Below are 27,255 nucleotides of genomic sequence, written 5' to 3' on the forward strand. Positions count from 1 at the left end.
TCCGCGACTACCGATGCCAAAGAGAGGAGTAGTAAAGCGTTCAATATGGAACGAATTTTGGATGTTAAATAGAACGATAATATGAGCTGTGATGTGATGTTAAAGGGTTGGTTGGGGGTGGCAAGCCAGGTCTGCTGCTACCTGGGCACGTGCTTTTTTCCCCCCCGCAGAAGTGTTGCTGTGCGTTAGGCGCAACTGGGGTACTCGAGTAAGGTAAGAAGCCTGCCAGGCCCTCGGCACGACGCCGTACTTCCTCAAACACTCTACTGTCGAGTATCGCATACTTACATACAGTAATTAATTCAGTCGCCGCTGTAGATATCTGTTTGTTTGAAAACACGGTTCAACCGACCGTCACAGCAAGTCGAATACCCCACTGAAAGAATGTCCTCGCCGGATAGTACAGCAGTGGGGTCCAAGGGTTTCTTGGCTCGTACTGTACACTGTCACAGCCGCCCCTTTGGAGTACCGGAGTTAGCTAACAACCCACATATTGCCGAGTCTTCCATTCCAAGCATGGCAGACAGGTGGGCTTCTGACTCTCATGTACTTAAGATTTAGCAGGTATTCATGCTCGAAATGAGAAGTTTTCGCAGAACTCCTGGCACGCGATGATTTGGTGAGGATACCCGCATTATATTGAGTTGGTGATATTGCATTCGAGAGATCTACCTATCTGTCTTCTGACCTGGAGTTCTGTTAGGAATCTACTCTAACTTCAATTGTCTAAAAATCCCTTCACAACTTCCCATTTAACCATAGAGCATCACTCTCCAAAGCATGACCGTTCACGTTCTGATCCCCATTGATAATCGCCTTCCTAACCAGAGGATAATCGATATTCTCCTCGTTCAGATAATCGACATTGATGTTTTGGTTGATCTCATTCTCTGTCCACCCGTTTCCAAACCAGCCAAATGGATTCCCGTTTCGATGGATGTACTCGTAATCCTCCCACCTTGGATGTGCCAAGGTTTCCATGGCATGAAGTGAGGAGCCTATTTGGCAAGATTAGTTAAATTCGAATGCGAATAAAGTAAGTACGCTAACCTGGCCATAGAGCAGAAACTCTCCCATCCTCAGTTCCACCTTTGTACCAACTTCGACAATTCATCGTGAAGACTGTTCTCTCGAAATACTTATCACAGTGCTGTACAAAGTTTCTGACACTCTCCTCTTTCACTGTGATAGCTGAAATATCGTCGCGTTGCATCTTCGCCACGACATCGGTGAAATAATCTGCCATCCTCTCGATTAGGACCAGTAAATTCCCTGTTCCCAGTGCACTGTTAGGTCCCAAGTACATGAAATAGTTTGGGAAACCAGCTGCAGCCACCGACAAGTATGTTTCTGGAACTACGCTCCATTTATCAGACAGTTTGACACCGTTAACCCCATATATTGGATATCTGGGGCTGAAACTAGTATCAAACCCAGTCGCACAAACAATGCTATCAACCTCTCTTACCGAACCATCGCTTGTGACAATTCCGGTTTCAGTAACTTCTTGGATTGGAGCGGAGATCACATCAACATTCGGTTGAACCAATGCTTCTAGGTATCCAGGTCCAGGTGTCAGACGTCTGCAGACGGGTGGGAAATTAGGCATTATTTGGTCAATGACAGTTGGCTTTTTCGAAAGTCGAGCCCTCATTTTCTCCGTAAAGTCTGCTAGGGCTTGGACTTGCGCGCTCGAGTCGCGTAGGGTTACGGCGTGTCCGGATTGCAACTCAAGTTCAATGTCCTTGCGGAATTTCTGGTATGTTGAGGGGGACTGTGTGAAGCTTTCAATGTCCTCTTCCGTGAAGGAAACTGAGTCTATGTTAATTAATGGCTTGGGAATCTGATGGCAGGACGTACAATTATCAAGACCGGCCCCACGTTCGTTTACCTTTTCTGCGGCGAAAGTAGTCGATATCCACGCTTTCCCCCGAACATAATGGTCCATATGCTCGACAATCGGCTGCATGGAAGGCACAATTTGGATGGCACTTGATCCAGAACCAACGACCGCTACCCGCTTTCCCTACAATTGCCATCAACAGAGAACATGTGCATATTTCTTAGTCTGTACCTACCGAATAATCGTAACTCTGATCCCAACTGGCACTGTGCAGCAGCTTACCTTTGAACTTCTGAAGACCTGGTATGGACGGCCACTTCCAGTCATTCAAAACTCCGCTGGCAGATAGAAATACATCGCAATAATCCTCGAATACAGTGCCAGACGCAATATTTTTCACCTACCCGCGAAAGATCAACAACCGACAAAAAGCTCTTCTCACTGTGGTAATACTGACCATCACTTGCCATTTGGATACCTCAGATAACCACCTAGCCTCCACGACCTGGTGTTGCAGCTTTATGTACTTGTTGCAATTATATTTGTCGGCGACCTTCTTCCAGTATTTGTAAATATCCTCACCCTTCGCGTAGAACTGCGGCCATTCCAGGTTTGGCTCAAATGTAAGTTGGTAGGTGTGAGCTGGGATGTCTAATTCCACCATCACAGATGAGTCGTCAATTCATAATGTAGAACGGCGAGTCACATACCGCACGCACAACCTGGGTACTTGTTCTCGAACCACGTCCCCGTGATGTCTGTATTCTTTTCGTAGATTTGGAGGTCCAGATTGGGAATTCGCTGAGGAAATCGGATTGCGGTAATGATCCCCGAGATACCTGCCCCTACACAAATGACTCTCAGAGGACGCTTCGCATCGATTGGCCGCTCCTCAACAACTGCTTGCCCTTTTGAAACCATGACTTCTAGGAGAGTGTTTTGGATATGTGGTATGTACTTGTTTATGGTTTGGAGAATAGGACCATGGGGCGAAGAGGACGAACGGGTTTTTCTGCGGCTTGGATAAGAGAGGGACGAGAGATAAATAATTGTACCTACCCTGCAGCCCGATATCTTCAGAGCTAGAGATCAGGAGGGAATCCGTCCTTGCTCCATGCCATCTCAATATCGTAAGTTCTATGGAGACGGTGGCAACGCCATCCCCCAAAATGTGTCTGAATGGCCTCACACCGGAAATCCTCCACCTTTCAAACTATACCTACCTAGGAACGAGTATGTAAGGTACAGCAAGATGCCAATAATGTGGGATGGTCTGGGGGGAACTGGAGGTGGGGTAAACTACAGTAATCCCGAAGAATTTCCACGCATGGCTCTCGTGGGGTCAAGGGAAAGGGGGTTTTCCGAGTATTAAGACGCCCCTGCAGAGTGCCAGGGGTGGCCGGAGCGTGGGGGCAGGGGTGGGATGGTGTGGTGTGGTGCCAAGGGGGAAGGGGGAAGGGGGATTTCCGTCGCGGGGTCTTGAATTGTTGAACGCCATGAAGAACGTATATCTATATTATACTGGAAATACAGATTCCTCATCCATCAACGAACAACAGTCACCATCTTCATTTTTCCCCTCCTATTTATTGCTGAGGTCGTGCAACTGTGTGTTATTGATTCAGCCGTTTCAAGTATCATTTACACTTTTGGATGACTATAGAATAAGAAAATGGACAACAACAGCAGTCTAGATTATCAGAACATCTTTCATTGGGCCGAGACCCAGAAAGACGGTACCATACCCTCGTTTGCGGTTCGGAAAAATGACAAGTACGAGGTAATGCAACTAAACATTTTGTCGTTGAACCCGCTATTCTAACAGTCATATAGTACCAACCAGGCTTTAACAACCAGTAAGTAATTTCGAGGCACTGCAGGAGCCAAAATCTGACCATCATATTAGTTTCGAATCTGAAGCTATTCCTGGAACCATACCAAGAGGTCAAAACAGCCCACGATGTGTTCGATTCGGGCTGTACGCAGAACAAATGACAGCCTCCGCGTTCGTGGCACCTCGTCATATGAATAAGAAGTCGTGGCTCTATAGGGTGCGACCGGCAGTTGCACATCAAGGATTTGTGAGCTTGATATAAACCGTTGTCTTGCTCTCTCGCTGATATTTCATGTAGACTGAGATGCCCGACAACAAGGACACTGAAGCAAACTTTCTACCGCTCAACCCGCGTGTGCACGTTTCCCCTCAACAAGTTGCTTGGCTTCCATTCGACATTCCCAGCGGCCAAGATACAGATTTCATTACAGGTCTAAAGACAATCGCCGGCTCAGGAGACCCCACCCTTCGCGAAGGTCTAGCCACACACATTTATACTGCCAACAAGAATATGGGGAAAAGAGCATTCGTCAATTCAGATGGTGATTTCTGCATTGTTCCACAACAGGGCGCATTGGATATTCAGACAGAATTCGGTCCTTTGCTAGTCCAGCCAGGAGAGATTGTGGTAATACAACGAGGGCAACGATTTCGAGTCGACCTGCCAGATGGACCTTCTAGAGGATATATCCTTGAGATCTGGGGTGCCAATTTTGAACTCCCCGAGCTTGGGCCTCTCGGTGCCAACGGCCTTGCCAACGCTCGGGATTTCTTACATCCATGTGCGAAATACGAAGTCAAGCAAGAAGAGTGGGATATCGTATACAAGCTTGGTGGAAAGTTTTTCAGTAGTAGGCAAAACCACTCGCCCTTCGATGTAGTTGCTTGGCATGGAAACTACGTAAGACTAAATTTCCATGCATAGTCCGATTTTGTATTGTGCTAACATATTGAAGGTCCCTTACAAATATGACTTGACTAAATTCGTCAACGTTGGTTCGATTTCCGTGGACCACATCGACCCCTCCGTTTTCTGCGTATTGACTGCAAGGTCTCGTGATCCGACAGCTCCCCTGGCTGACATTCTCATATTCTCTCCTCGTTGGGATGTAGCGTCCCACACATACCGGCCCCCATACTATCACCGGAACGTCGCTTCTGAGCTTATGGGACTTATATACGGTGATTATGGTGGGCGTTCAGATGATTTCCAGCCCGGTGGTGTCTCGTTTGAGTGCGGTATGGTACCTCACGGTGTCGCATATGAGGAGTTTAAAGCTGCGTCAGAAGATGTACCTCCTGAAATGCAAATATCGAAGGGGGCAATTGCATTCATGTTTGAGTCCGCTATGCCCTTTACCATTACGGATTGGGCTTGGAATAGTGACAAAAAGCACGAACACGACCCCAAAATGTGGGACAACCTGGTGGACAACTTCTCAAAGCATGCAAAGGAGGTTGAAGCAATTATGAATGGAGTAAATAAGCTTTAGGGTTGTATTTTAGAACTTTCATTTTAGGTATTATATCTCTACAAATTAGATGTCTCCTAGAACAACGGATTGAGCTACTTAACTCTCGAGATCGCCTTCGTGCCTCGGAAACACTAGTACCGGCAGGTGCAGTCTTTCTAGTAGAATATCGTTAACAACAAGGATAGAACACTACAATAAGAAGCTTCATTAATCTGCTTCTAATATGTTTCCTAAAACCGTCCTCGGTACTTCCTGTATTTCCTATTTATAAGACTTTTAAAACATCTATCCAATCTTCCTTTAATGCCGAGGTTGTACGCAGCCATTGTGATTTGTGATACACTTTCTAGTTCTCTAATTCTCTTTGCTACCTACACAGGAGTATGCTTCCTAGGCTGTACCAAAGTCTCGTCACTGTAAAGTATGTTATCTTACAGCTTATCTGACTAATCCTTGTGTTCGTTGGCCTATTCAAGTTTTTTTCGTCCATTCTCTTTAGAAAAAGCAGGCTTATATCTCGAAACCCTTCGTACAAAGATATAAAGTAGCTCCCGAGCCAAAATTAGGTTGCTTAGCAACTTGAAACCTTCTTACTGAACAGATATCAAAACTCTGTATTCCTAAATTTTATAGAAATAGTAGCAAGAATCACTCTTGATTCTAAAATGATCTAGAGACTAAATAAGGCCTATCTCATCTGATTCGCAGTCATAGAATGTTTCATAAGATGGAATTTGCTTAATAGGGACTGGAAAGAGTGCAAGTTTAGCCCGAACGCGCAAATTTCAACTTCAGTCCAGTCGATTACTCCAACTAGTTGGCAAGATGTATTATCCACCATAATATTACAAGTACCAACATCCTTGTGAAGGAGTACTATTGGGAGAGAAAGAAATAGCTGGTATTGAGTCGAGAGACTTTTGAATTATACGGTGGAAGCGGTCCGGCAACGAGACAAGTCATAGCCGCAGTGCATTCTAATATCTATAGCAAGGACCGTCGAGGTAGGCTTGTTCGACCTCCTGCCGAGCATTCCACACGTGAGCAAAGAACCTGCAGAATATGTGATTAACGTTTGATATGACTCTGTAAACAGAGCTAGACAAAATTTTCGACGTCGGTAATTAGATTCTTTCTCCATGTAAAATACTCAGGCGAGTTCTCTGGCAGGTTATGTGCCAGAATAAAGTCTAAATGACTAATACCTTGACCTCGACTCATAACTTAAACATAAAGATGTTCCCTCCCATCGGCATCTACATCTTCCCAATCTGACCTTGAAGAAAACTTGGGGTACCAAGGATCCATAGATCCCTCTGGCGAGAGTCGTAATCTCCTCTCTTAGCTCAAGAAACCTCAGGTGGAACTGGACCGCGAAGTCGTTGTTTGGTCCGGCGTACACGGAGTAGCTGCATACACCTTGCACGGCCACCGGAACGACTTTGCCTCCTCCGCGCGGGAATCACATTCTGAGCGAGTTGCTAACGTCCTCTCGACAAAATGGGTGATCTCCTTGTCAACGGAGTATTCTTCGTTGCTTGAACTCAAGGTGGGGGGAAATGATATTGGAGGTGGACTGGGTATCGCTGGGAGATTGGGTGGAGAGATTCTTCAGTGAGAATTTGTGTCGAAATGTTGGTTGGCGGTTGATGCCTGGATAAGATGCACCCGACACATCAGGCATTGAATACAACCTCCCCTGCGGGCCCAGGCCTAGCTATCAAAATTTCCCTTAATACCAATATCGGCATTCAACATCGACATTAACATCTGCATCTATAATTCCTTACGCGAATAGCTTCCCCACCACCCATTAATCCAAATTCACTGGCGCAATCAGGTCTGACCTCTATCCTAGCTGTGGTTTGATAAGTGCTACTTAACAAAACACATGACTCCTTTGACACGAAGTTACTAACACTGCGTCTGCAGAGAGCTTCAATGTCCTTATCGCGCGATCCCGAAACATCCTAGCTCTGCCTCATTGCACAGCTGATTTCCAGAGAGCCCTCTACGGGTGGCGCCCTTCGACTGTCTCCACGCACCGGCACCAGCATGCCCGATGGCTTCCGCCGATAGTGGTGTTACTCGTCCAGCTCCTGTCCAGTTTTTGGCGGCATGCGATTTCAGCGTCGAACGAGTGTTTCCCATCCGCAATCTAGTCGCTGATGCTACGGAGCGGTCGACCACGAGCCACACCCACAGGTCTAGGGAATATGGACATCCTCAGCGTGAGCTATCGAAGAGTGCGGACGATGGGAATGCGATACCATCCCTCGTGATACATGGGGAACAGACTGGTGGTGGGGGTTTTGAATCAAAAAGCAGCTCCCTCGAGCCCGACTCCTCGTCCTCTCCAAACCCAAACCTCCCCGCACCTAGCGATGCTGCCATCGAAACCGTCTCAGCTCCACTCGTGGGTGCAAATAATCTGGCCGTGGATGAGTTGACAACCGGGCGGCGGATTACCGAAAGGTCCAGGCTTGTCCCATCAGAGTCGGGCGCTCCAGGCGTGTCGCAAGGCATAGTCGCAGATCGCCTCAAACCCACCTTTACTCGGTGCGAGGATGAGCCTATCCACATACCAGGAGCAATCCAGCGGTTTGGGGCGCTGATCGCGTTGAAATATAACGGGACCGGTGCGCTCGAAGCTCGGATCTGTAGTGAGAACTCGCTCGATATTCTCGGATACAACCCGGAGCAGCTATTTGGTTTGACGTCGTTTCTAGACATCATACGTCCGGAAGACCGGGGGGATATGGCGGCTATTATTTCTCACATCTTAAGTAACCCTGCTCTACCAGGCCAAGATGTTCATTCGGACGTCCTTCCGGTCTCTATTATTTTGCCGGACGGGTCTCAAACTTCCCTTTGGTGTGCTATTCATCTATCGCCAAATTCAAAGCACCTCATAATATGTGAGTTCGAGCACTATACTGAAGTCTTTTATAACAGCCATCCTGACGCCGAGGCGTCCTTACCTGCGGAACCGTTCTCTGCTGTGGATATGGATGTATCGCCCGAGGAACTAACGCAAAGTACAACGAGCAAAAGTACACCTCTCAGGATCCTTGAGGTTGCTAAGCGTAGAAAAAACACCCGTCTCTCATCAATGGATACTTTCAATGCGATGAGTCAAGCCCAAGAACAACTCACAAGTGCCACATCGGTGCAACAAGTCTTAGACATTGTGGTGGGACTTATTGAGGAGTTGACACGCTTTCATCGAGTGATGATTTACCGCTTCGACGAGCAGAAGAACGGGTGCGTCGAAGCCGAGCTCCTCAACCCCAAGGCTAGTCCTGATCTTTTTCGAGGCAAGTCTGCTTCTAATAGTAAAAATGCATAGTTTCTGATTGTGTAGAACAGGGCTGCATTTCCCTGCCTCGGATATACCCAAACAAGCCCGAGGTTTGTATGTGAAGAATCGAGTTCGCATTCTACATGATCGGGATGCGGAGACAGCAAGACTAGTACGTCCCTGGCCTCCCAGCCTATGGCTTTTCCAGAATATACATACCCCCAGAAGCAAAACTGATGGTTGTTATGTAGGTATGTCGTGACGTTACGGACTTCGCTGTTCCACTTGACCTCACCCATTCATATTTGCGCGCAATGTCTCCTATCCATATTAAATACCTGGGAAACATGGGGGTTCGCTCTTCCATGTCGGTGTCGATCGTCATAAATAACGATCTATGGGGTCTCATTGCTTGCCACACATATGGAAGTGTGAGTATCCCGGTGTCGTTGCCAGTCCGCGCATTGTGCCGGAACATTGGGGACTGTGCGGCGACGAATATCGAGCGCCTGCTAATGTTGCAACGTCTCCAATCGAGAAGACGCCCAACATCAGCACCTCCAGCACAGTCTCCATCCGGCTTTATTGCCGCCTCCTCTACGGATTTGCTCCGTGTCTTCGAAGCGGATTTCGGACTCCTCAACATCCACGATGAAGCACGGGCGATTGGACGACCGGACCCTTATCGAGAGGCCCTGGTTATACTTGCGTATCTACAGACCCGTCGGTTTACAAGAATAACATCTTCGCAAAATATCAATGCAGACTTTCCAGATATCAAATATGCGCCTGGGCTTCATATCCTTTCGGGAATTCTTGTCATCCCACTAAGTATAGGAGGCCATGATTTTCTCGTGTTCTTCAGAAAGGGACAACTTAAAGAGGTCACATGGGCTGGGAATCCCCATGACAAGACTTTTCGTCCTGGTGGCCAGTATCTCGAACCCCGGACAAGCTTCAAGCGTTGGACCGAGACTGTTGTTGGTAAAAGTAAACACTGGAGCGAGGACCAAGTGGAGACTGCAGCCGTATTGGGTCTCCTCTACGGCCGATTCATCGAGATCTGGCGACAGAAGGAGTCATCAAGCCATACCAGTCGACTGACCCGTCTACTTATAAGCAATTCTTCACATGAAGTCAGGACGCCTCTCAACGCAATCGTTAATTACTTGGAGATGGCGCTCGAAAACAAAGTAGATGATTCTACTCGAGACCTATTAGGAAAAGCCCATAAAGCGTCAAGGTCATTGATATACGTCATTGATGACTTATTAAATCTCACAAAAGCAGAAGAAGGCCCAATCAACTCCTTGGAAGATACTTTTGATCTCTGCGCAACTGTAGGCGATGCTATAACAGCTTTTCGCAAGGAGGCAACTCGTAAAGATCTCGATCTGATTGTTACAACACACCAAGGTATACCCGGGATGGTCAAAGGAGATGCTGTAAGGCTGCACCAAGTATTGTCGAACATCACCAGTAACGCGTTTCAACACTCGTTGGAAGGCGGTATTAAGGTTGATATCCAGCTTCTCAGAACCAACGGCGACATGTCGGTGGTAGGCATTACAGTCCAGGATGTCGGTATTGGGATGTCTGAGAGTCAATTAGATGGCCTGTTTTCAGAATTTGAGCAGGTCGTTGATGAAGCGTCCCTGTCTAGCGATAGTTCACCTTCGAGCGGCGCGCACACCTCTACATCATTGGGTGTAGGACTTGCTGTCGTAGCTCGATATGTTCGAAATATGAATGGCCAGATCCGAGTCCTCAGTGAACTTGGCAAAGGAACTATCTTCGGGATAGAGATACCGTTCGAGCACGCATCAGCAGCGGAAATATCACCACCTCGCCGTTCGCAGGACTTCCCGGCTTCTCCGCGAGAATTAATAAGGGAACGGAAGATTGAGGGATCCCTACCCGATAGAAGTTCGAAGGCATCGATTCCTGACATCCAACAGTCTGATGTGCCGGGGCCATTTATTGCTAGGCGCGCGAGCATCAGTGACCAGCTCGGCAGGGAACCTTCCAAATGCAGATCTAATACTATTGAAATCCAGATTGATCCTGCCATAAGTTGGAATTTGAATGTGCTGATCGCAGAGGACAACCCGATCAACGCAAAACTTCTAAGCAAGAGACTACGAAAGGCTGGTCATGAAGTACAAGTTGCCATTGACGGCCAGGAGTGCCATGATCAATTCTCCTCAAAGCCACACAATTTCGATGTTATCCTAATGGATATACAGGTAGCGTCTTTTTTCTCTTTACTATATTTAGCATGCTAAGGATTTCCAGATGCCGTTGGTAGATGGAGTAGAATCAACCAGAATGATACGCTGCTTCGAACAAGATTCGAAAGGACAGTTGAAATCGCGGCCGCGAGTACCGATTATTGCAGTCTCCGCATCTCTAGCCGAGGAACACAGATTTGAATATTTACAAAACGGGTATGTCTCCCTTTCGGTAAATCAAATACAGCATATGCTTATGGAGTGGTTTGCAGGTTCGATGCTTGGATCTTAAAGCCGATCGAATTTGGAAGGCTTGATTTTCTGCTTCGGGCCATTAAAGACCCTCAATTGAGATGCGAGGCACGTTATAATCCAGGAAATTGGGAAAGAGGAGGTTGGTTCATGGCATGAAATTCGGAGTGATTTTCTGGGTTGTTGGTCTCTACAGCTGACTGAAGGCTGTTATCGTGCAAGGGATACTTTGTCGCCGTTGAGGCCTATTCACTAAAATGTCATTTCTGAGACAGCAAAGCGCTACATGTAATAAATACGTTGATCATAGGTAAACGAAACAATGCATCAATGGTTGGGAGTTGGGAGAACACGCAAATAGCCGATTCCGCACCGATGTATATATAGGTATATAATACAGCCTATGTAAATAATCCCAGGGTTAAAGACTCCTGCAGCTACTAAATCGTGCCTGAACAGGCAAGCTCCCAAGCGCTTGGAAGTTGAGATTTGGGGATGAAGACGAGAAATTAGGCTGCTCTTAGGAGTATCGAACTAATCCAGGTAACAACTATATCTACATTTATCGTAGCTCTTGCTTTGCTCGTATCCAAGATTTCAAGGGCCAAAAACAAGACGCTATACGCGAGACGTCAAAACTGGAAGGAACGTCATATAACATACTTCTTCCTTTGGTGCATTTTAGTTACCTCTATATAATTCCTGAAGCTTCTCTAATTAAGTATAAAAGCCACTTCTTTCTCCCAGAACGAGAGAGGACAGCTTTACATTTAACGAGAAACTCGCGTTAGAGGCTCGGCGTCCATTTCAGCGAACCGACCCCATGACGCCCAGGCTCATTCTTAAATGGCAGCTCAATTGCCATCTGCTCAATTGGGTTCGAATTCCACCTGCATAATTAACCGGAGTGGTCCACTACCGAATAAGGCAGTTACAATCATTAGTTTTTGGCAATCATGTGCAAAACAAATTGCAACTTCGGCTCGAAAGCCAATGACCTCAGTTGCAAAGCATGCTGGGGTTAGTAAGTAAGACCTGTATAGTTCTCCATGTTGCGGGGTATTATCTGTATATGACATGGTTTCTGTTGTTATTGAAGGAGGGGTAGCTCCTGGTACCTGATCATCTGGCTGCAAAATAATATATACCAGGAATGTTCGCGAGCGAGGAGCAAATGGCCATCTTGCAGTCCTTGAACCGATCATGTCTGCGATGATGGCTTTTGGCAGCGCGTTTGCGGCAGCGGCCATACTTATTCTCCCCGGAATAAATGCACAATGTCCAGATTATGCCAATTATGCCATACAGAAACACCAACCGCTTAGTACCGGCCGGTATCAGCTCTCTTATATGAGACCCGAGCCAGCATGTCGGACATTCAACTCATCGGTGGTGGAGGACACTATTACCAGCATGAAAACAGTGATCAAAGATCCCGATCTGTACCGCATATTTGAGAATTCATTTCCCAATACGCTTGATACAGCAGTCAAATGGAAAGGCGTTGCTGCCAATAACTCCGAAGAGGAATTGACATTCCTCATCACAGGAGATATCAATGCAATGTGGCTACGTGATTCCGCAAATCAGATGCAAAGCTACCTACCCTTAGTCACGGCAAACTCATCTTCCAACTCTCTTGCCAGCTTATACCGAGGGGTTATCAATCTCCAGGCTCGATATATCCTCGAAGCTCCTCACTGCAACTCCTTCCAGCCCCCAGTCGAGTCTGGAATCGGCCCGTCACAAAACCAGCCGAACCCAGACTACTTTACACCTCCGGTAGATTCTTCGATAGCCTTCGAATGCAAGTACGAGTTAGATTCTCTAGCGGCATTCTTGGAGCTCTCAACAAACTACTACGAAGCTACAGGAGATATTGAGTTTTTCAGGAAGTTCCAGTGGATTGATGCGATTAATACCATCATCTCTACCACCGAGGCTTTGCTTATCGGTACCTACGCGGCGGATGGATCAGTCAACACAATTCCCTATACGTGGTCCCGGAGGACCACTTCAGCAACGGAGACACTCGATAATTCAGGACGAGGGAATCCGGTACAAGATGGTACGGGCTTGATTCGATCAGCATTTCGTCCGAGCGATGACTCGTATGTATCCTTCAAGCTCAGGCATAAGTGGACAGATTTAATTGACGGTGAATTAGAACTATCTATCAGCTTTTCATCCCAGCCAATATGATGTTCACGCGTTATTTAGATTCGGCGTCAACTATCATGGCCAATGTTGGCAACCAGCGAAATCTAGCAAATCATATGCATAATTTTGCTGGCAGAATCCGGGAAGCTATTACTAAGTATGGGATTGTAAACCATCCAACCTATGGGCAGATCTACGCATTTGAGGTGGATGGCTTTGGGTCACGTAAGTTTATTATATTCCCCTCGCAAGTTGGTCCCATATCAGCCAGTATCCATGATAGTTTATTTCACATCATCCCGTCTCCTACTCACTGATATTGATGCCATGACTTACTCCCAATGCAGATAACATAATGGACGACGCAAACATCCCCTCACTCCTCAGTGCTCCGTTCTTTGGCTATCTCAACATAAGTGATAACGTCTATCAAAACACACGCAAACTCATTCTGAGCAAAGATAATGCCTATTTCATGCGAGGCCCTGTGATTAATGCGTTTGTCTTCCCTTCCCTCCCCCCTCCCAACCCAAAATAAACCTCGTCCATTCCGCTTCTTTCTCATTATCCCCAACAATATATGCCAAACATTAACACCCATCGCTCAGAGTTGGTGGCCCCCACGCCGGTTTTGGCCAAGCCTGGCCCATGGCTTCTATAATCCGAATTTTCACCTCGACCGACTCCTCTGAGATCACATCCACATTAAAGGAACTCGTCAGCAGCACCGCTGGATTGGGATTGATGCATGAGAGTATTAATTCCTTTAATCAGCAGATGTGGTCGAGGCAGTGGTTTAGCTGGGCAAATGGGCTTTTTGGACAGTGCTTGCTTGATTTGAAGGAGAGAATGCCTGAAGTCCTCGACAAGAGCTATCAGTAGATGGTGGGAGAGAGAGAATGGGGATGGATGAAGAGGTTGAAGCGGAAGGTAGAGGGAAGATACTATAGGAGCGGGAGCGACGAGGGAATCCGGAGAGGGCGAACTGGGATTGCGAAATATGACGATGATGCGATGAGGTAGTGGTTTAGAGTCACTGACTGATGCTCTCTACATGGGGGGTAAGGATGGGTCTTTGAGCTATATAACTAACTATAATATTGAAGTCTAGGAACCGCCCCCATGTCATTCTATAACGTCATAGCCTCGACGAAATTATGCTTCCTTAGTTGCAGCAACAACCATAATAATAGGTTACAAGTATTTAACATGCTTACTGCCCTATACACCCAATACAGACCAATCGTACTTTCAAGCCTTCTATCATATGCTCTATTCCCTTACCTACACCTTATTACAGTCTCACACGTTCTATAAAACTTCAACACCTAGACGCACAACTCCCAACCTAAATTTCTATTTTCCTTCTTTTTACCTACAAACCCTATAACTACAGACTAACAACCTTTACAATACTACGTATGTTTAGTTCCGAAGGCAACGCTGCAACTGGCTATTAGTTAAGTCATTGAAATACGAGTAGGCGGAACGCCGAGTAGGTAGTCGGTTGACTAACCGAATCGGTTCTCTTGAATATAATTAAGGAGTTTACTAAAGAGGAAGGACAAGAAGATTATCAAGCTAGTGACTCGGAAGTTGTTTGCATAATGTAGATAGTGCGAAGTTTACATAAGAATATATAGAAGGCCTAAATCTAGTTTCCCTATACAGTAAGGTCACTTATCAATTCCTTGCTTTATATCTCTAGCATTCCATGTATCTAAACATACCTGATCTAGACAAAAATGTCCCTAGGCAGTCTCTCAAGAGAACGATATCGCCTGTAAATCAAAATCGTGTAAGAGCTTCAACACACTATCACAGAATGCCCTCCCTTCTCTGGAATATGAATCCTCCGTTCGTTTAAAATATAAAGCTCTATAAGCTCATCGGCAGCCGATCATCATTTACAGACTTAGTGTCATGAGCCTGGTAATGGCCTAGTACCAGAAGCACGCCCAACTTTGCTATTTGCTAAGAAAGAAAAGCCCTTGCGGTGGTACATCTATGCAGTTATACAACATACGAAAACGTCTAATATAAAACTACATTCCGGATTTTATGGTTGGTAGACCTGATCGAGCCGGTTTCTACTCTCGCCGAGGCATCGGCTATCGTTGTTCTATCGTTGTTCCGGACTGAGAGCTCAACTGACTATGGCTCTTGAGCTACAATGCCATTCGACTTTGCCAGAGCGTCCACGTAGTCGGAAAATAGATATTTGCGGCCAAAAGTGTGCTAAAAAGAGAAAACCGGTTTATTGGCTAAGTTATTATGCCGAAGGACGGCTAGAATGATTCCGTTAAACAAGGTAGTTTGATTCATGTTGCTAGCTTAGACTGGGTGGTGATAACACAGCATCATTCTAGCTACTCAGTTGATGATGCCACACTTCAAACACACCAATAGCCCATATCATACCTACACTTAGAAGCCACCATTTTTCGCGTCCCACACAAACACGCCATGAACGGCCCGACACGTTGCCCTTCCCCAGAAAAATAGCGATAATGCCTCGTAAGCACAACATGACTACCATATCCATGCCATCGGGGAAGAGGAACTATACGGCATAGTACATATTGGATCACCCGTTACACACTCGGAACAGCGACTCGATTTTGATATCTGTCAGACAGTATATGCTGTGGAACATGTTGAAGCTCGGAGTATAGAGATGGGTTTAGGAAGGAAATAAGTGGGAGAGGGCAGTGAGAGCAAGGGAATGCGCTTGCGAAGTTGTTTCGCAATGCTATGGGTTCTCGTGATTACGAATCGCAAGGAAGGGATGTGTAAAATGGGAGCAGGAATAGGATAGAATAGCATACTTGATTGGCTTTGACTAGAATATTTGTTTACACAGTGCCATGTGCGATATCGGATTCTGTCGTGAATGGAAGACAGCTCGTAAGAACCAATAGTGATTCCGCGGTTATGAAATATATGAGATTGAACCTGTGAGCTTAATTATGCCCTAAGAAACGTTCGAGTCGAATATGAGACAGCTATGGATGAGAAAGCTTTATGCGGAGTGTGTCATTGGATTAACGCATTGGCTCTGGCTCGTATTCCGCCCTAATGGAAGTCGGTTCCGATATTCCGCAAGTAAATGAAAGGCACCAGAATAAAGCTTCACTGTATGGGAATATGGAAGGGATGACGTTGGTAGCCAAGAACCACGGCCTTGAAGCTTTATGCTCTCCACCCCGAGACACCCAAAGTAGAACCGCGCGCCGTGCAACGTCGCCTCGGAAATCGCTGCAAATAGAAATAGTCACGTGGACCCCTGATATTGCCCAGGTGGCTGGTCTAATTTCACGTGATGCTCACTTCGTATTGCCGTGTTCCTCGGCTTGTCAAGGTTTCCCCACGAGAGCTGAAACAATTAATTTTCGACCAGGTGGAATTTATGCGTTCCATTAAATATTGCGAGGCCGAGAGAAAAGGAGCAGTTGGTTCCTCCCTAAATACTCTCGAAGAGTACTAGGAACTCCAAGTCCAGATCTCCAATGTTACCCTGCCCCTGCGGATGCTACCTTTCCAACTCATGCAAGCAAAGTTCCCTGGAACTGTCAACATTGTCTGCGTACGGAGTAAATAAAGGTCCAAAAATAAAACCCCACCGTCGCCGCGCCCTTGCATCATCATTTAGTCATTAAGCCGTGATAGAGAGACACGATTTATTGGCCTAGGGCAGAGATCCGCGGTGGATCCGTCATCCCAGATGACGAACGACAAGCAAGGCGGGAGGCGTTCATCGAGAAATTGAACCGCGAGACGGAGTAATGGCGGGTCAATCTGCTACCAGTATAATATAGCTAGTCTATCACTTTGCGCATATCACTTGTCGGGATGAGCGACAAAGGGGTGCAGGAAACGCCGAGACCTTTCCTCCATATTGCTTCGGTAAAGTTTGGGATAGAAAGAATTGATTCGGTCCACATGGCAAGTTGCAACCTTCATCTGAGTGTGTTTGCTATCTCTGAGGCATGAGCGCAATGGCCGACCGCACGCGTCAAGGTCGCGTTAGTAAAGATCATGCTCATCATGCTCGAGGGGTATTCTGTATGCCGCGGATAGATTTCATTTGCCCTCACGCGTATCCATGCAGATGTTTCCTCGCAATGCAACCCAGCCCCGAAAGATCTGTGCTGATCGGATTTTAGACGCGTCTGCAAGGTAGATCCCATGCTCGAAACCTGGGCACACCCCAGATGCGATCATACAGATGCGGCTTCTGATTCCTGATTGCTCCAGAAGCTGCTGCATCTCTGGGAAGCTGCTGAATAACGAAATTACTGAGCACTTTTTGTTGGTTGACTTATCGCTGAGTGCCTGGGTTCCCTTCTCGGTATCCTGCTTGGGCCTATGAGACCCGGCGAGCGAGGAATCTTGATTCTGAGGGTGTCTGAGCTGTCAAGTTCGGGTTTGGAACCAGCCGTGTGGGAATTCGTGGGTGGCCGTGGATGGTGGATCGTTGACGCCTTGATTAGCGGACGAAGTACATCATGTTGTGATCGATGATCGATCTGTACGCTATGCTCTGTCGAAAGGTACGGAATCCGCAGGTGGAAATACCACAAGAGTAATAATGGAGCAGCAGGGTGAAACGTGGGCGCTTCCTACGGAGCAGTACGAATGGACGTCACCACTCGCTCCCTCGTAAGGCAACGCGGAGATTTATTTTCCTCATCTTCGCCCAAGTCATAGCGTTTCCGCCGTTTGTAGAGTATGGAGTGGATCGGGGAGGTCTGGGCGAGGGCATCCAGAAAGCTATAGCCCGGGACTCAGCTGGAGACGGATGGCGGAGGCGCTTCCCAATATCGATTAAACCAGATCGATAGGTCAGACGCTGCTAGCCCCTCTGTTATTTATTGTTCGCAGTATGTACGAAGTAGTAGTCAGGGCTATAATCGACAGGGAAACGGGGCATTGGGCCTCTGCATGACGGCACACGCAGGCTTTGCGATTGGGCGTGTTAAAAGACGCGACCCGGCCTGTTTTTGAACAGTGGCCAAGGACAGACATGGTGGCGGTCACGGAAAGCTGCTCCCAGCGCCCTGAGCTAGGAGGATAATAAATAAAGCATGCGAATCTGAGGCTCCGGTTGTTTGTTGTTTTTTGAGAGCCCAATAATAATCCAGGTCGCTTCGAAGAGTGTACGAAGTAAAGGAGAAGGCTTTAGCTGTGGGTCCCGCAGGTTCTTCAGTTCCATGCAATGAGACTATCTCAATTTGGCCTTTCCAGTTACTATCTTTGCCATTATGATCTGTCATCCAGTTGTTTTAGTTCGGCATAGACGTTAAGAAAAGGAGGGGTAACACTAACTCCTCTACCACACCAAGGTGGAGAGTTCCAAGGCTGCTGAGATAGCCAAGGAACCCTTCGTATGACTTCTCCAAGGCCGCATCATTCTGGGGTTTGGTTTATTGACTTCTGCTACGTCCCTTCGTGATATATCGACGTCCTTGTCCGTGAAAATCCGTGATCCAAAGCGTCCGGAAAGTTGCCCCGTTTGTAAGTAAGCGGTCATAGCAGGGAAAAGGGTAGACAGGCTTGGCATCAGAACCATTCGTTGTCCGTTTTTCGAGGACGTTGGTTGGGCAGCGGCTTACCGAACATATATCTCAGCAATTATAATCAGATGTTTCCCGTCCTTCGAGCTCTGCCTGATTGGAATATTGGTGGCGGAAGTGCTCGTCTCTGATATCTGAAACAGCCCTCAATCTGTCTCTGTAGGTTTAATCACGCCCAGCTCGTCCACCAACGCCGAAACGCCGCTATTCATTCGCTGCGCACTTTCGATTGCCCAGGGCGATGACTTCGGATGGAGGGTGCACTATGTACGAACAATGACTGCTACCGGTCCGTTACATGAAGCAGGAATAAACAATCGTGTTTCTGGACCCATGATTCGGCCGCCCTGGCGGACAGACGTCGAGGGTTTTCTGTCTGCACCGAGGGACACCGGTGACACAACATTTCCTTCTGCGAGCCAAGCCGTATGCTGTAAGCTGTAACTGGAGCCGGGGCTGTAGCTGTACATTAGCTGAAGCCCGTCTGATGCTTCCTTGGGTAGATTTCCAGAATCACGGTATGCTATTCCGTGGAGCGCTGCTGGCCCAACTCCATTTGAGGCTCTGGGTCTTGGAGCCTGACCTGAAAGACACAAGCAAGCACAGCAGACTATCACTCGAATTCTGGTGTTTCACGGATATCAAAATGGCGAGGACGGTCAGTCCAGCGTCCCTCTTCCCTCCCTGCGGCGGCCCTGGACCAGCCTGGGGCCTACATAGTACCATACGAGTACTCCTGTCAGATATTCGTACCTCCACTCCACCACTTCCCGTGATCCATGGCCCTGGTTGTTGACGCTGTAAACTGGCAGAGTAAAGCCCTTCTGTAACCAGTGCCGTGCTATTAGCCGTAGCAGAGCAGGAGTAGTCGACACTATGTAATAATATCTATGCCGTGCTGTGCGGTGCGGTGCTGCGGTGCTGTGCAACAACCGGCGACCTCTCTTGCGGGCTAACCTGATCAACGGCGATGAGCAAGGAAGAGCCCTATAAGCTCGAATCCACCATGTGAGGATCCAAGGATAATTTAATATGATGCTCTCACACTTGTAGCCTGAAGCGTGCTCGTAGCTCCGTCGAGCAGCTGAGGCTTTGCCGCATTCCGCCTAGAAGGACGGTGAAGTTCCAGTTTCCAAACCCCGAGTTGCGCTCGCCTGATAGTCACACCCTTCGAGCATCTAGGGATCGAGCGGCGACTTGGAAGTTCGTACATCTGGCCCATGACAGGGCGACACAGGCTCGAGCAAAGCGCCGTGAAGCACTACAGGCACTACTCTGGGCTGTATACAGTCGACCGTCTACAGTCTACAGGGCAGCATATCCTCCGCTGCGAATACGCTACGAATTACTTGCTCCGAGCCTCCAAGTCCACTCCAAGACTGGCCCAGTCCGAACCAACCCAACCCAAACCAAACCAAGTCCCAAAACCACACGCCTCCCACGTCCCCCCTCAGCCCTCAACTCACCTCCTCGACGGCCCATCAACCACTGTCTTTTCCTCAGGCCGTCGTCGAGCATGCCCACAACTCCGCGAGAACATTGATTGTCACGAGACAAGGGCGGTCTTGCTGTTTACCTGTTTACTGGCTGGTCAGCGGCATCAACAATTGCCTCCATTCGCTTGAGCTCCAAATCGTAATTGGCATGGAACTTTCTCTACGACACTCATGACTTGCAGCAGGCCCACGACAATTCACTCGGTATCTTCTTTGCCAGCCGGTTGGCGTGCCGGGGGAGACGGTTCACGATGAAGACCATACCCAGCGTAAGTGTTTGTTTCCTGTGTGTGTTTGCTTAAATTAGGTGTCGTACTGTCCTCGGACCAAGGAATGAACTCCAGACCGCCTTGCACATGCCCACACCACGCCCATAGTCTTCAATTGCATTTTGTGGCCTTGGGCTTGTATTATTGCTAACATTCCGAGGTCAACAGTTGGTTGCATCAAGTACGGTTGGAATTGCTGCCACGGGTCTAGCGCTGGGCAAACCTGAACGAGGTATCCCTTCGCGTCCCACCTCCAGGAAAAGGAAGGTTGGAGAACTCGCAGACCTCAATACGCATCGCCATGGCACCTCCTCTCCCCTTTCACGCCCAGGCACGAGCTCTACAATGATAACTCCGGAAAGTAAGACATCTTCGCAGCCAACCTCATCCTCTCCGAATCCTCCCTCTACTGATCGCAGTCGACCCCCCCTCTCAAGAATCGACTTCTCGAGCAACAATCGTGCAAGGAAACTATCAATATTGAGATACGGTGACCCCTCGTCTCCTATCGAATATTCTGGGGAGGAGAGTAGAAGGGATTCTGTGTCGTCCCGAGGATCATGGATAAGGAGGCTGTCAACCATTCCCAACTCTTACAACAACAGCCCTAGGTCAAGTGTTGGGCCCGACTCGCCATCGTTGACCTTTTCTCATGCCTCGGCGGCTCCGATATTGTCTGATCCAGCAGGCAGCGCGGCCCAATTGCCCCCAAACAAGCTAGTCAAAAGAGCTACGTCGGGTAAGGAAGCCAATGGGTCGATATCGAAGGCTGGCTTCACGTCTCAAGTACCGACACTACGCCGACCAGCCACAAGTCATCAGCGCTCTGTTACCCTACAGCAACAGTTCAAAGACGATTCCGGAGCCTCGAGGGATGTAGCCCAGCAGACACCTTCTCACCAAGCACAAGTGGCAGCTTCAAGTAATTTCAGCACACCGGAACGTATCGCATGGCGGCCATACTTTCAGTCCCGGCCAACAAAGCTCACGAAGGAACGGTTGTCCGGAAAATCAATGGATGGAAATGTACAAGATTTCCACTCAACATCAAGGAGGGTCATTTTCGATGATGCTGTGATACCCACTCTCGTGAGCCCTCTGGTAATAAATACTACGATACCACTTTTCCAGACACCCTATAAGGACATCCTCCCATTTGACGATTCGAATATGGGCGAGCTAGGTGACGAGCATACCCCCGACATTCCCTCCACAGACCAATCCCAAATGCTATCTAAGCGTCCGCGTCGTTCTCTTTCGCTGCATTTCAGTTCCCCCGGCTCATGGATAACAAGATCTGGAAGCTTGCGAAAGAAGGGACGTAATGCTGAAGTGGTGATTGGGGGTAAACGGCACGTATCAGCCCCAGTGTCCACCATGCCTGGACGGAGTGTGGCATCAGCCCATGGGCCTGCCGGTCGACCTCGAGATATTATGGATCCCGCTGTCTTCGAGCGGCTATCATATCCCCCTTCTGAAGTCTCTTCCCCGAACGATCCATATGCTACTAGTTTTAATACTCGTAGCCGCAACACCTCTTCACCATTGCCGCCACTGTCTCGGTTGTCGAGTTTCAATGTTGACCTAGCCCGTCTTGGCCTGTCCTCATCATCCTCGTCTGCCCCGAGACGCAGCCCAACGTCCCGCGTCATGCAATCTGACACTACATCCACTTCCGGCTTCCCTATTGCCCAGGTGGCCGATAATGGCTCAAGAGTATGCAGTTCCGGTGACGATGAGATGGATTTTCAGAGCGACACAGTCTTCGATTCTTTGAGATCTGGAGCTACAGGCAGTACGCGCTCTCGAAACACACCTTTAGGTTCAATGTTTGACGAGTCCCCACCAAGCGTGAACGGCCATTCAAGAAGTAAGAGACTCTCAATCCACGAGATACTAGAAAACGAGATGTCAGAAAGGCACAACCGAATTATTGAGGAAGATGAAGGGATGTCCACCCCTGTTAAGGGTCCCCAACCGTTACAGGATGAAGGGTTTCAGACTCCTATCCGCCATAGCACAGATTCCGATTTTCCATCATCACCACCAAGTTTCTGCCTGGCCACTAAGGATTTTGGTCGCCTCTCGTTAGATGATACCGAGGAGGACGAAGACTGGACTAGAGATGATGACATGGATGTTAATAACCAACTGTATCCTCCATCAGGCTCTATCAATCATCGCAGGGTGAGTTCGAACGTCAGGACTGCATTGGCTGATGTGACACACACGAATGGGAACCCAGCGTCAACAAATAGAGAGCGACCGAAGAGTAATCTATTTGACTGGTCGGAACCTTCATCGGCTGAGAAGCTGGATTTTATGGGAAATTCCCAGCGACCACAAACAGCGCACGTGAAACAGATGGCTGATAGTAGAGGTGGCCGCGCACTTGGGAGACACCGCCCGAGTGCACTCCATATCCGGAGTCAGAGTGTGCCAGTTATTCCTGATGGTGGCACTCAGCGGGATCATGCCAAACTGACACCTAAATTTGGAACTTGGGGTCTTGGAGCGAAAGGAGTTAGCGAGGATTGGGATAACGACTTCGAATTTGAAAGCTCCGACGGCAATGATGGGGAGGATGGAGATAGCAAAATGGAGAGTAGCGGAATGCTTATACCCCAAACGATCCAAGCAAGCCAAGAGAATGTTCTTGGGCATGTTGGGCACATACGGGAGGTCTGTCTGCTGGTGGAGGATTTGAAAAGATTGAGATTGCTCGCGAAAGAAAAGGGCCTATTACATGGGTCGTCTTCAACGTTATGGAAAGAAGCCGAGGGAATAATTGCTCTTGCTGTGCCAGACGAGGAAGATATGACTCTCTCGCCAACCCATTCCCCATCATCGGCTGCGTTCGATAGGGAGAAGTTGGACAATCGACATAATGATACCGGACTTGATGTTGCAGTTGGCCGCCATAGGGGTCTTGCTTACGATACAAAGACTGTTCGGCGGAGATCCGTGTTCTCTCCCGACGACGACATATTTGGAGCCGGACTCGATAGCCCTCCAACAGAGGAACTGCTACTTCCGCCAGCAAATCCTCCGACTCACTTCCATAGCCAAGGTTCCTCAGAGGTCGCTCGTTCAGTTATGGAAAACATGCACCAGCACCGAGCAATATCTGACCCTCTACTAAAAGAAATGTCGATCGAGGCTTCGAACAAAATGCCCTTTGACACGACCAGTCTACGGGATCTTGTCCATCGTGCCAATGTGCTTAGCCGTACCCTGGGCGATATAATTCGCAAGGCTGATGGCAAACCACAGAGCCCGGAAGCAAGCCCACGACGTGATTCGAGCCCAGCATTCACACGTGTCTTTACTGACCCGATGGCCAACCCAACTAAACATTTGCCAACGAGTCGAAGCAATAACTCAATCCTCAGTGGCTCTATTGATACGTCTCCAACACGAAACCTAGGAGGCCAGAGGATGCATATGATGACAGTTGTATGAGGAACAGTCTCTGATTATAATGCGTCCGAAGTTCAGTTCTTGTACATTTGTGGAGCCCTAGAGGTTTCCTGCTTTTTCCTGCATAGCGATGGTTTCCTTCCCGGCAATTGCATGAAGCGCTTCGAATAATGTCTCCACATGCGCCTCGTCATAGATCTGAAGAATTTCCGTCTCGTCGACTATTGCATGCTGCTTGCTTTACACTCTCAGCAAGCCAAAATAGTCGCCTCTCTTTGATTGATGCTTATGGATGAATGAAAACGTGGCGACAGCACCAAAAGCGAAATCCGCATAATGATTGCATGATGCTCGGTTTCATAGTTCTACCTACTGTCAGCATCTCATATTTGTAGGGTGATGGTGACTGGGCCTGGGGGCTAAAAAGAGAGCTTACCTTTATTTCGTCTAGTATAGAGAGATGAAAAGGCGAGAGGGGTGGTTTTTTTTGTAACAAGTACACATGTTTGTATTGCTCCAGCATTGATCTGGAGATGGCGCCTCTTTTCTGCGGAGAAAATTTGCGCACATATAACCTTACGCTCCTCATTAAAACCGGCGTTCAACTGTATTCCAAATGTGGAAAGCGGGAACGAACGAACTGGATGCAATGAGTTGCAAGTTGAGGAATGAATGAGAGAATAATGCCCTGCACAAAAAAAAAAGCATGAGATACGTGGAAATGGAAGAAATGAAATATTATTAAAGTATGTGTTGTGTGTTCTTGTCTTTGGTGATATATATATGTAAGTTGCCCCCGTTGCTCTCATATGTGCATCCGTATTGTTGTTATCGAAGCCATGCTTTGGGTAGGTTCTGAGCTTGCCATTATTGCGTTTCGATGTGCCGAAGCCACGGCGTAATAGGTTGTTGCGGTGTTCATTATCATTTAACAGACGCCATCCATTTGATAATGTCCCCAACTCATCATCCTCGTTTCGGCTCTCTATCAACTAGTGGCAGCCACAACAGTTAAATGTAACCTCAAAGCATTCTATCCGCTGCCATTCGTCTCAGATGGAAATTGGGCGGTCGGTTAAGGATAAGTGGTTTCATTTGAGATTAAGCAACCGAAAGCAACGTCGTCTTGAGATTCAGCGCAAGAGACACATGCTTCGAGCTTGGCACAGAGTTGTGGCTCGTCAGACCTATATAAGTAAGATAGTTCCTACCTTGTTACATATGGTATATGATACTAGCCAACCATTTGGAATCGCAGAATTACAGCTGTGAAGAATGGGGGATCCTCGGTGCCAGTTCTTTCTAGTTAACTTCAAAGTAAAATGACCCCCAGTGCCGCGATTGCTAGGCGCAGGAGGCTTAACTTGAGAGACGAGAGGGTATACATTCACTAACCCATATTTTATAAGCTTAATATATTCTCAATGATAAGCAATAACCCACTAAGGAACTTCGATAGTCTAGGTCGGGTCGGAGGAAGAAGTGCCATCAAATAAGGTCGAGGGCTGGGGCCTTGGCTACATAACTTTACTCTATGATATTCTAGGGGGTCGGCTTAAACCCACACATAGTAATACACCGAATTGTTTACAAGCCAAAATCTCTAAGGCCACAAACTCGGCAGGTCCGGAGTAGACATCCTCATGTAAGTTCTCATGTTAATATTTATAACTCGAGAGCTTGATAAAAGGATTCAATTTACTCTCAGTAACAATAAAAAATTGCATTTTTGCTTTAATAAGTATAAACAAGTAGGTTTTGTCTAGAAATGTTTCTGTACATGGATCAATGAAATTCTTTTCCTAAAAGTCCCATGTTCCTGACTAGGGGAACCTCATCCGATATATCGTTCCCTGCTGCTCAATTTAGCCAATGCTTGACATAAACCAGTTTCAACACTGCGGGGAAATGGCGGGGCAATGGCCAGTCGTCCGAAACATTATTATCTCCGTCCCTGCTCATGAGAATTTTCCGTATGTTACCCGAAGTTTCTCTCTTTATCCACGAGCCTGTCAGTGTTTATCCATCATTCAGTGCAGCGCGGTAGCAAGAGGTAGACTCACCCACCTCGTACAGGAGTACCACAATTGGGGCAGATTAAGGTACGTTAATTATGGGATTGTTACAGATTGGAGTTAGATCACTGAAGGATTGTTACATTTGTTGAATCTTGGGGTCGACTTGCTCGTATTCGTCCAGACTTCAATAATTGTGGCGCAGGAGAAGGAGGATATAACTTCTTTGTTCCCCGACCTCCAGCTTCTGGGTTATGAGGAGCTTTCTCAATTACATTTTTAATCTACCGACCGAAACCCATTTGGAAAATGAGGGCTTTTCTTCCAATAGTAACGGGATCTATACTCATTAGCGTGGGACATGGCCTCCCCTCCACAACCAGTCAATACCCACGTTCTTCCTCTTCACACCCAAAATTCTAACAGTTCAAGCTTCCACAGCAGCTACTATAACCAACCCGTGGGATTCCGCCTGCCCCGTCCCACCCACTTACATAATAAATGACTTCATCTCCATCAGCGGTGATAACGGCACCACCGGCGCTCGACTTACGTATGGAAACGGTACATTCACATGCCCAACCGCCGAACTCAGGTATAATGACCATTATGATATGAATTGTGACCCGAATGGCTTGGCCAGGATTATTACAGATGGGTCATCGTGGATATGGGTACAGGAGTGGTTTTGGTGTTTGGCTGTGCCGCAGTAAGTGCTCATCTGAATATCCAGGTCCCGGAGGTGTGGTTGGGATAAGTACTCTATAGAGAGGGGAAATGCCAAGGCAAAATGCTGACTGGAGGCAAAATAGAGCACATATGGTATACAGTACTTTGAGTACTAATGCGAATGGGACGGATCTGGCCTCGGTGCTTACTTGTTCAACCTCGTCGTGAGCTACCTCCATATCCTCGCAGGTACTTGCACTGTGCAGCTCTAACCGGGTTCGCAGCGGTATCCGAACATGCAAGCAGACCACGCCCGACTACGTCCTTCCAATTGATACTTATGGCAGAGGAGGTATCATCGGCTTCATGCCGATAGATATCAATGGCCAGCCGGTGCCCAATTGTCCAACGGTATCTTGGGGTAGCCCAATTGTGGTAGATGTCGATAAGTGCACACATCTTTCTTGATGCAGATATTGCTATCAGGAACGAGGAGATGTAACGAGTCGAAAAGAGCAGTATAAAATGATAATGGGTTACGCGGTAGGCTATGTTAGAAACAAGAGTTCCTCATTATCCACCAAGAGAGAGGATCGGCACCCAACCATTTCTTTTTACAGCCGCGTCGTTTTCGAAATGAAGCAGCCATTGAATCTTAGGATTCCTCCTCCGCCTCCGTTCAAGCTCATTATGAATCACTTTCTTCGCCTCCCT

At 47.6% G+C, this 27,255-nt stretch overlaps 5 protein-coding genes across 5 annotated transcripts; 4 read left to right on the top strand and 1 right to left on the bottom strand.

The window, feature by feature from the left end:
• Positions 1-738: 738 nt before the first annotated feature.
• BP5553_01749 (Uncharacterized protein) lies at positions 739-2,764 on the bottom strand (the record flags this gene model as incomplete). The annotated part of the gene is made up of 6 exons (XM_032010372.1): positions 739-998; positions 1,051-1,812; positions 1,861-2,026; positions 2,079-2,243; positions 2,301-2,494; positions 2,554-2,764. 6 exons carry the CDS (start codon positions 2,762-2,764, stop codon positions 739-741), a joined length of 1,758 nt encoding a protein of 585 aa, XP_031874426.1.
• A 751-nt stretch (positions 2,765-3,515) lies between these two features.
• Positions 3,516-5,170, top strand: BP5553_01750 (Uncharacterized protein; the record flags this gene model as incomplete). The annotated part of the gene is made up of 5 exons (XM_032010373.1): positions 3,516-3,623; positions 3,677-3,699; positions 3,750-3,924; positions 3,976-4,578; positions 4,634-5,170. The coding sequence occupies 5 exons, from the start codon at positions 3,516-3,518 to the stop codon at positions 5,168-5,170; spliced, it is 1,446 nt and encodes a 481-aa protein (XP_031874427.1).
• Positions 5,171-7,214: 2,044 nt separating this feature from the next.
• On the top strand, positions 7,215-11,001 carry BP5553_01751 (Sensor histidine kinase regulator; the record flags this gene model as incomplete). Its single annotated transcript, XM_032010374.1, has 5 exons — positions 7,215-8,487; positions 8,522-8,625; positions 8,705-10,699; positions 10,749-10,900; positions 10,947-11,001. The coding sequence occupies 5 exons, from the start codon at positions 7,215-7,217 to the stop codon at positions 10,999-11,001; spliced, it is 3,579 nt and encodes a 1,192-aa protein (XP_031874428.1).
• Positions 11,002-12,139: 1,138 nt separating this feature from the next.
• BP5553_01752 (Six-hairpin glycosidase) lies at positions 12,140-13,978 on the top strand (the record flags this gene model as incomplete). Its single annotated transcript, XM_032010375.1, has 4 exons — positions 12,140-13,047; positions 13,104-13,321; positions 13,444-13,594; positions 13,705-13,978. 4 exons carry the CDS (start codon positions 12,140-12,142, stop codon positions 13,976-13,978), a joined length of 1,551 nt encoding a protein of 516 aa, XP_031874429.1.
• Positions 13,979-20,419: 6,441 nt separating this feature from the next.
• Positions 20,420-23,899, top strand: BP5553_01753 (Uncharacterized protein; the record flags this gene model as incomplete). Its single annotated transcript, XM_032010376.1, has 2 exons — positions 20,420-20,437; positions 20,606-23,899. 2 exons carry the CDS (start codon positions 20,420-20,422, stop codon positions 23,897-23,899), a joined length of 3,312 nt encoding a protein of 1,103 aa, XP_031874430.1.
• Between the last annotated feature and the right edge of the window lie 3,356 nt (positions 23,900-27,255).

The sequence above is a fragment of the Venustampulla echinocandica genome (assembly GCF_003357145.1).
Source record: "Venustampulla echinocandica strain BP 5553 chromosome Unknown scaffold_0, whole genome shotgun sequence".
In the NCBI taxonomy this organism is placed as follows: Eukaryota; Fungi; Ascomycota; class Leotiomycetes; order Helotiales; family Pleuroascaceae; genus Venustampulla; species Venustampulla echinocandica.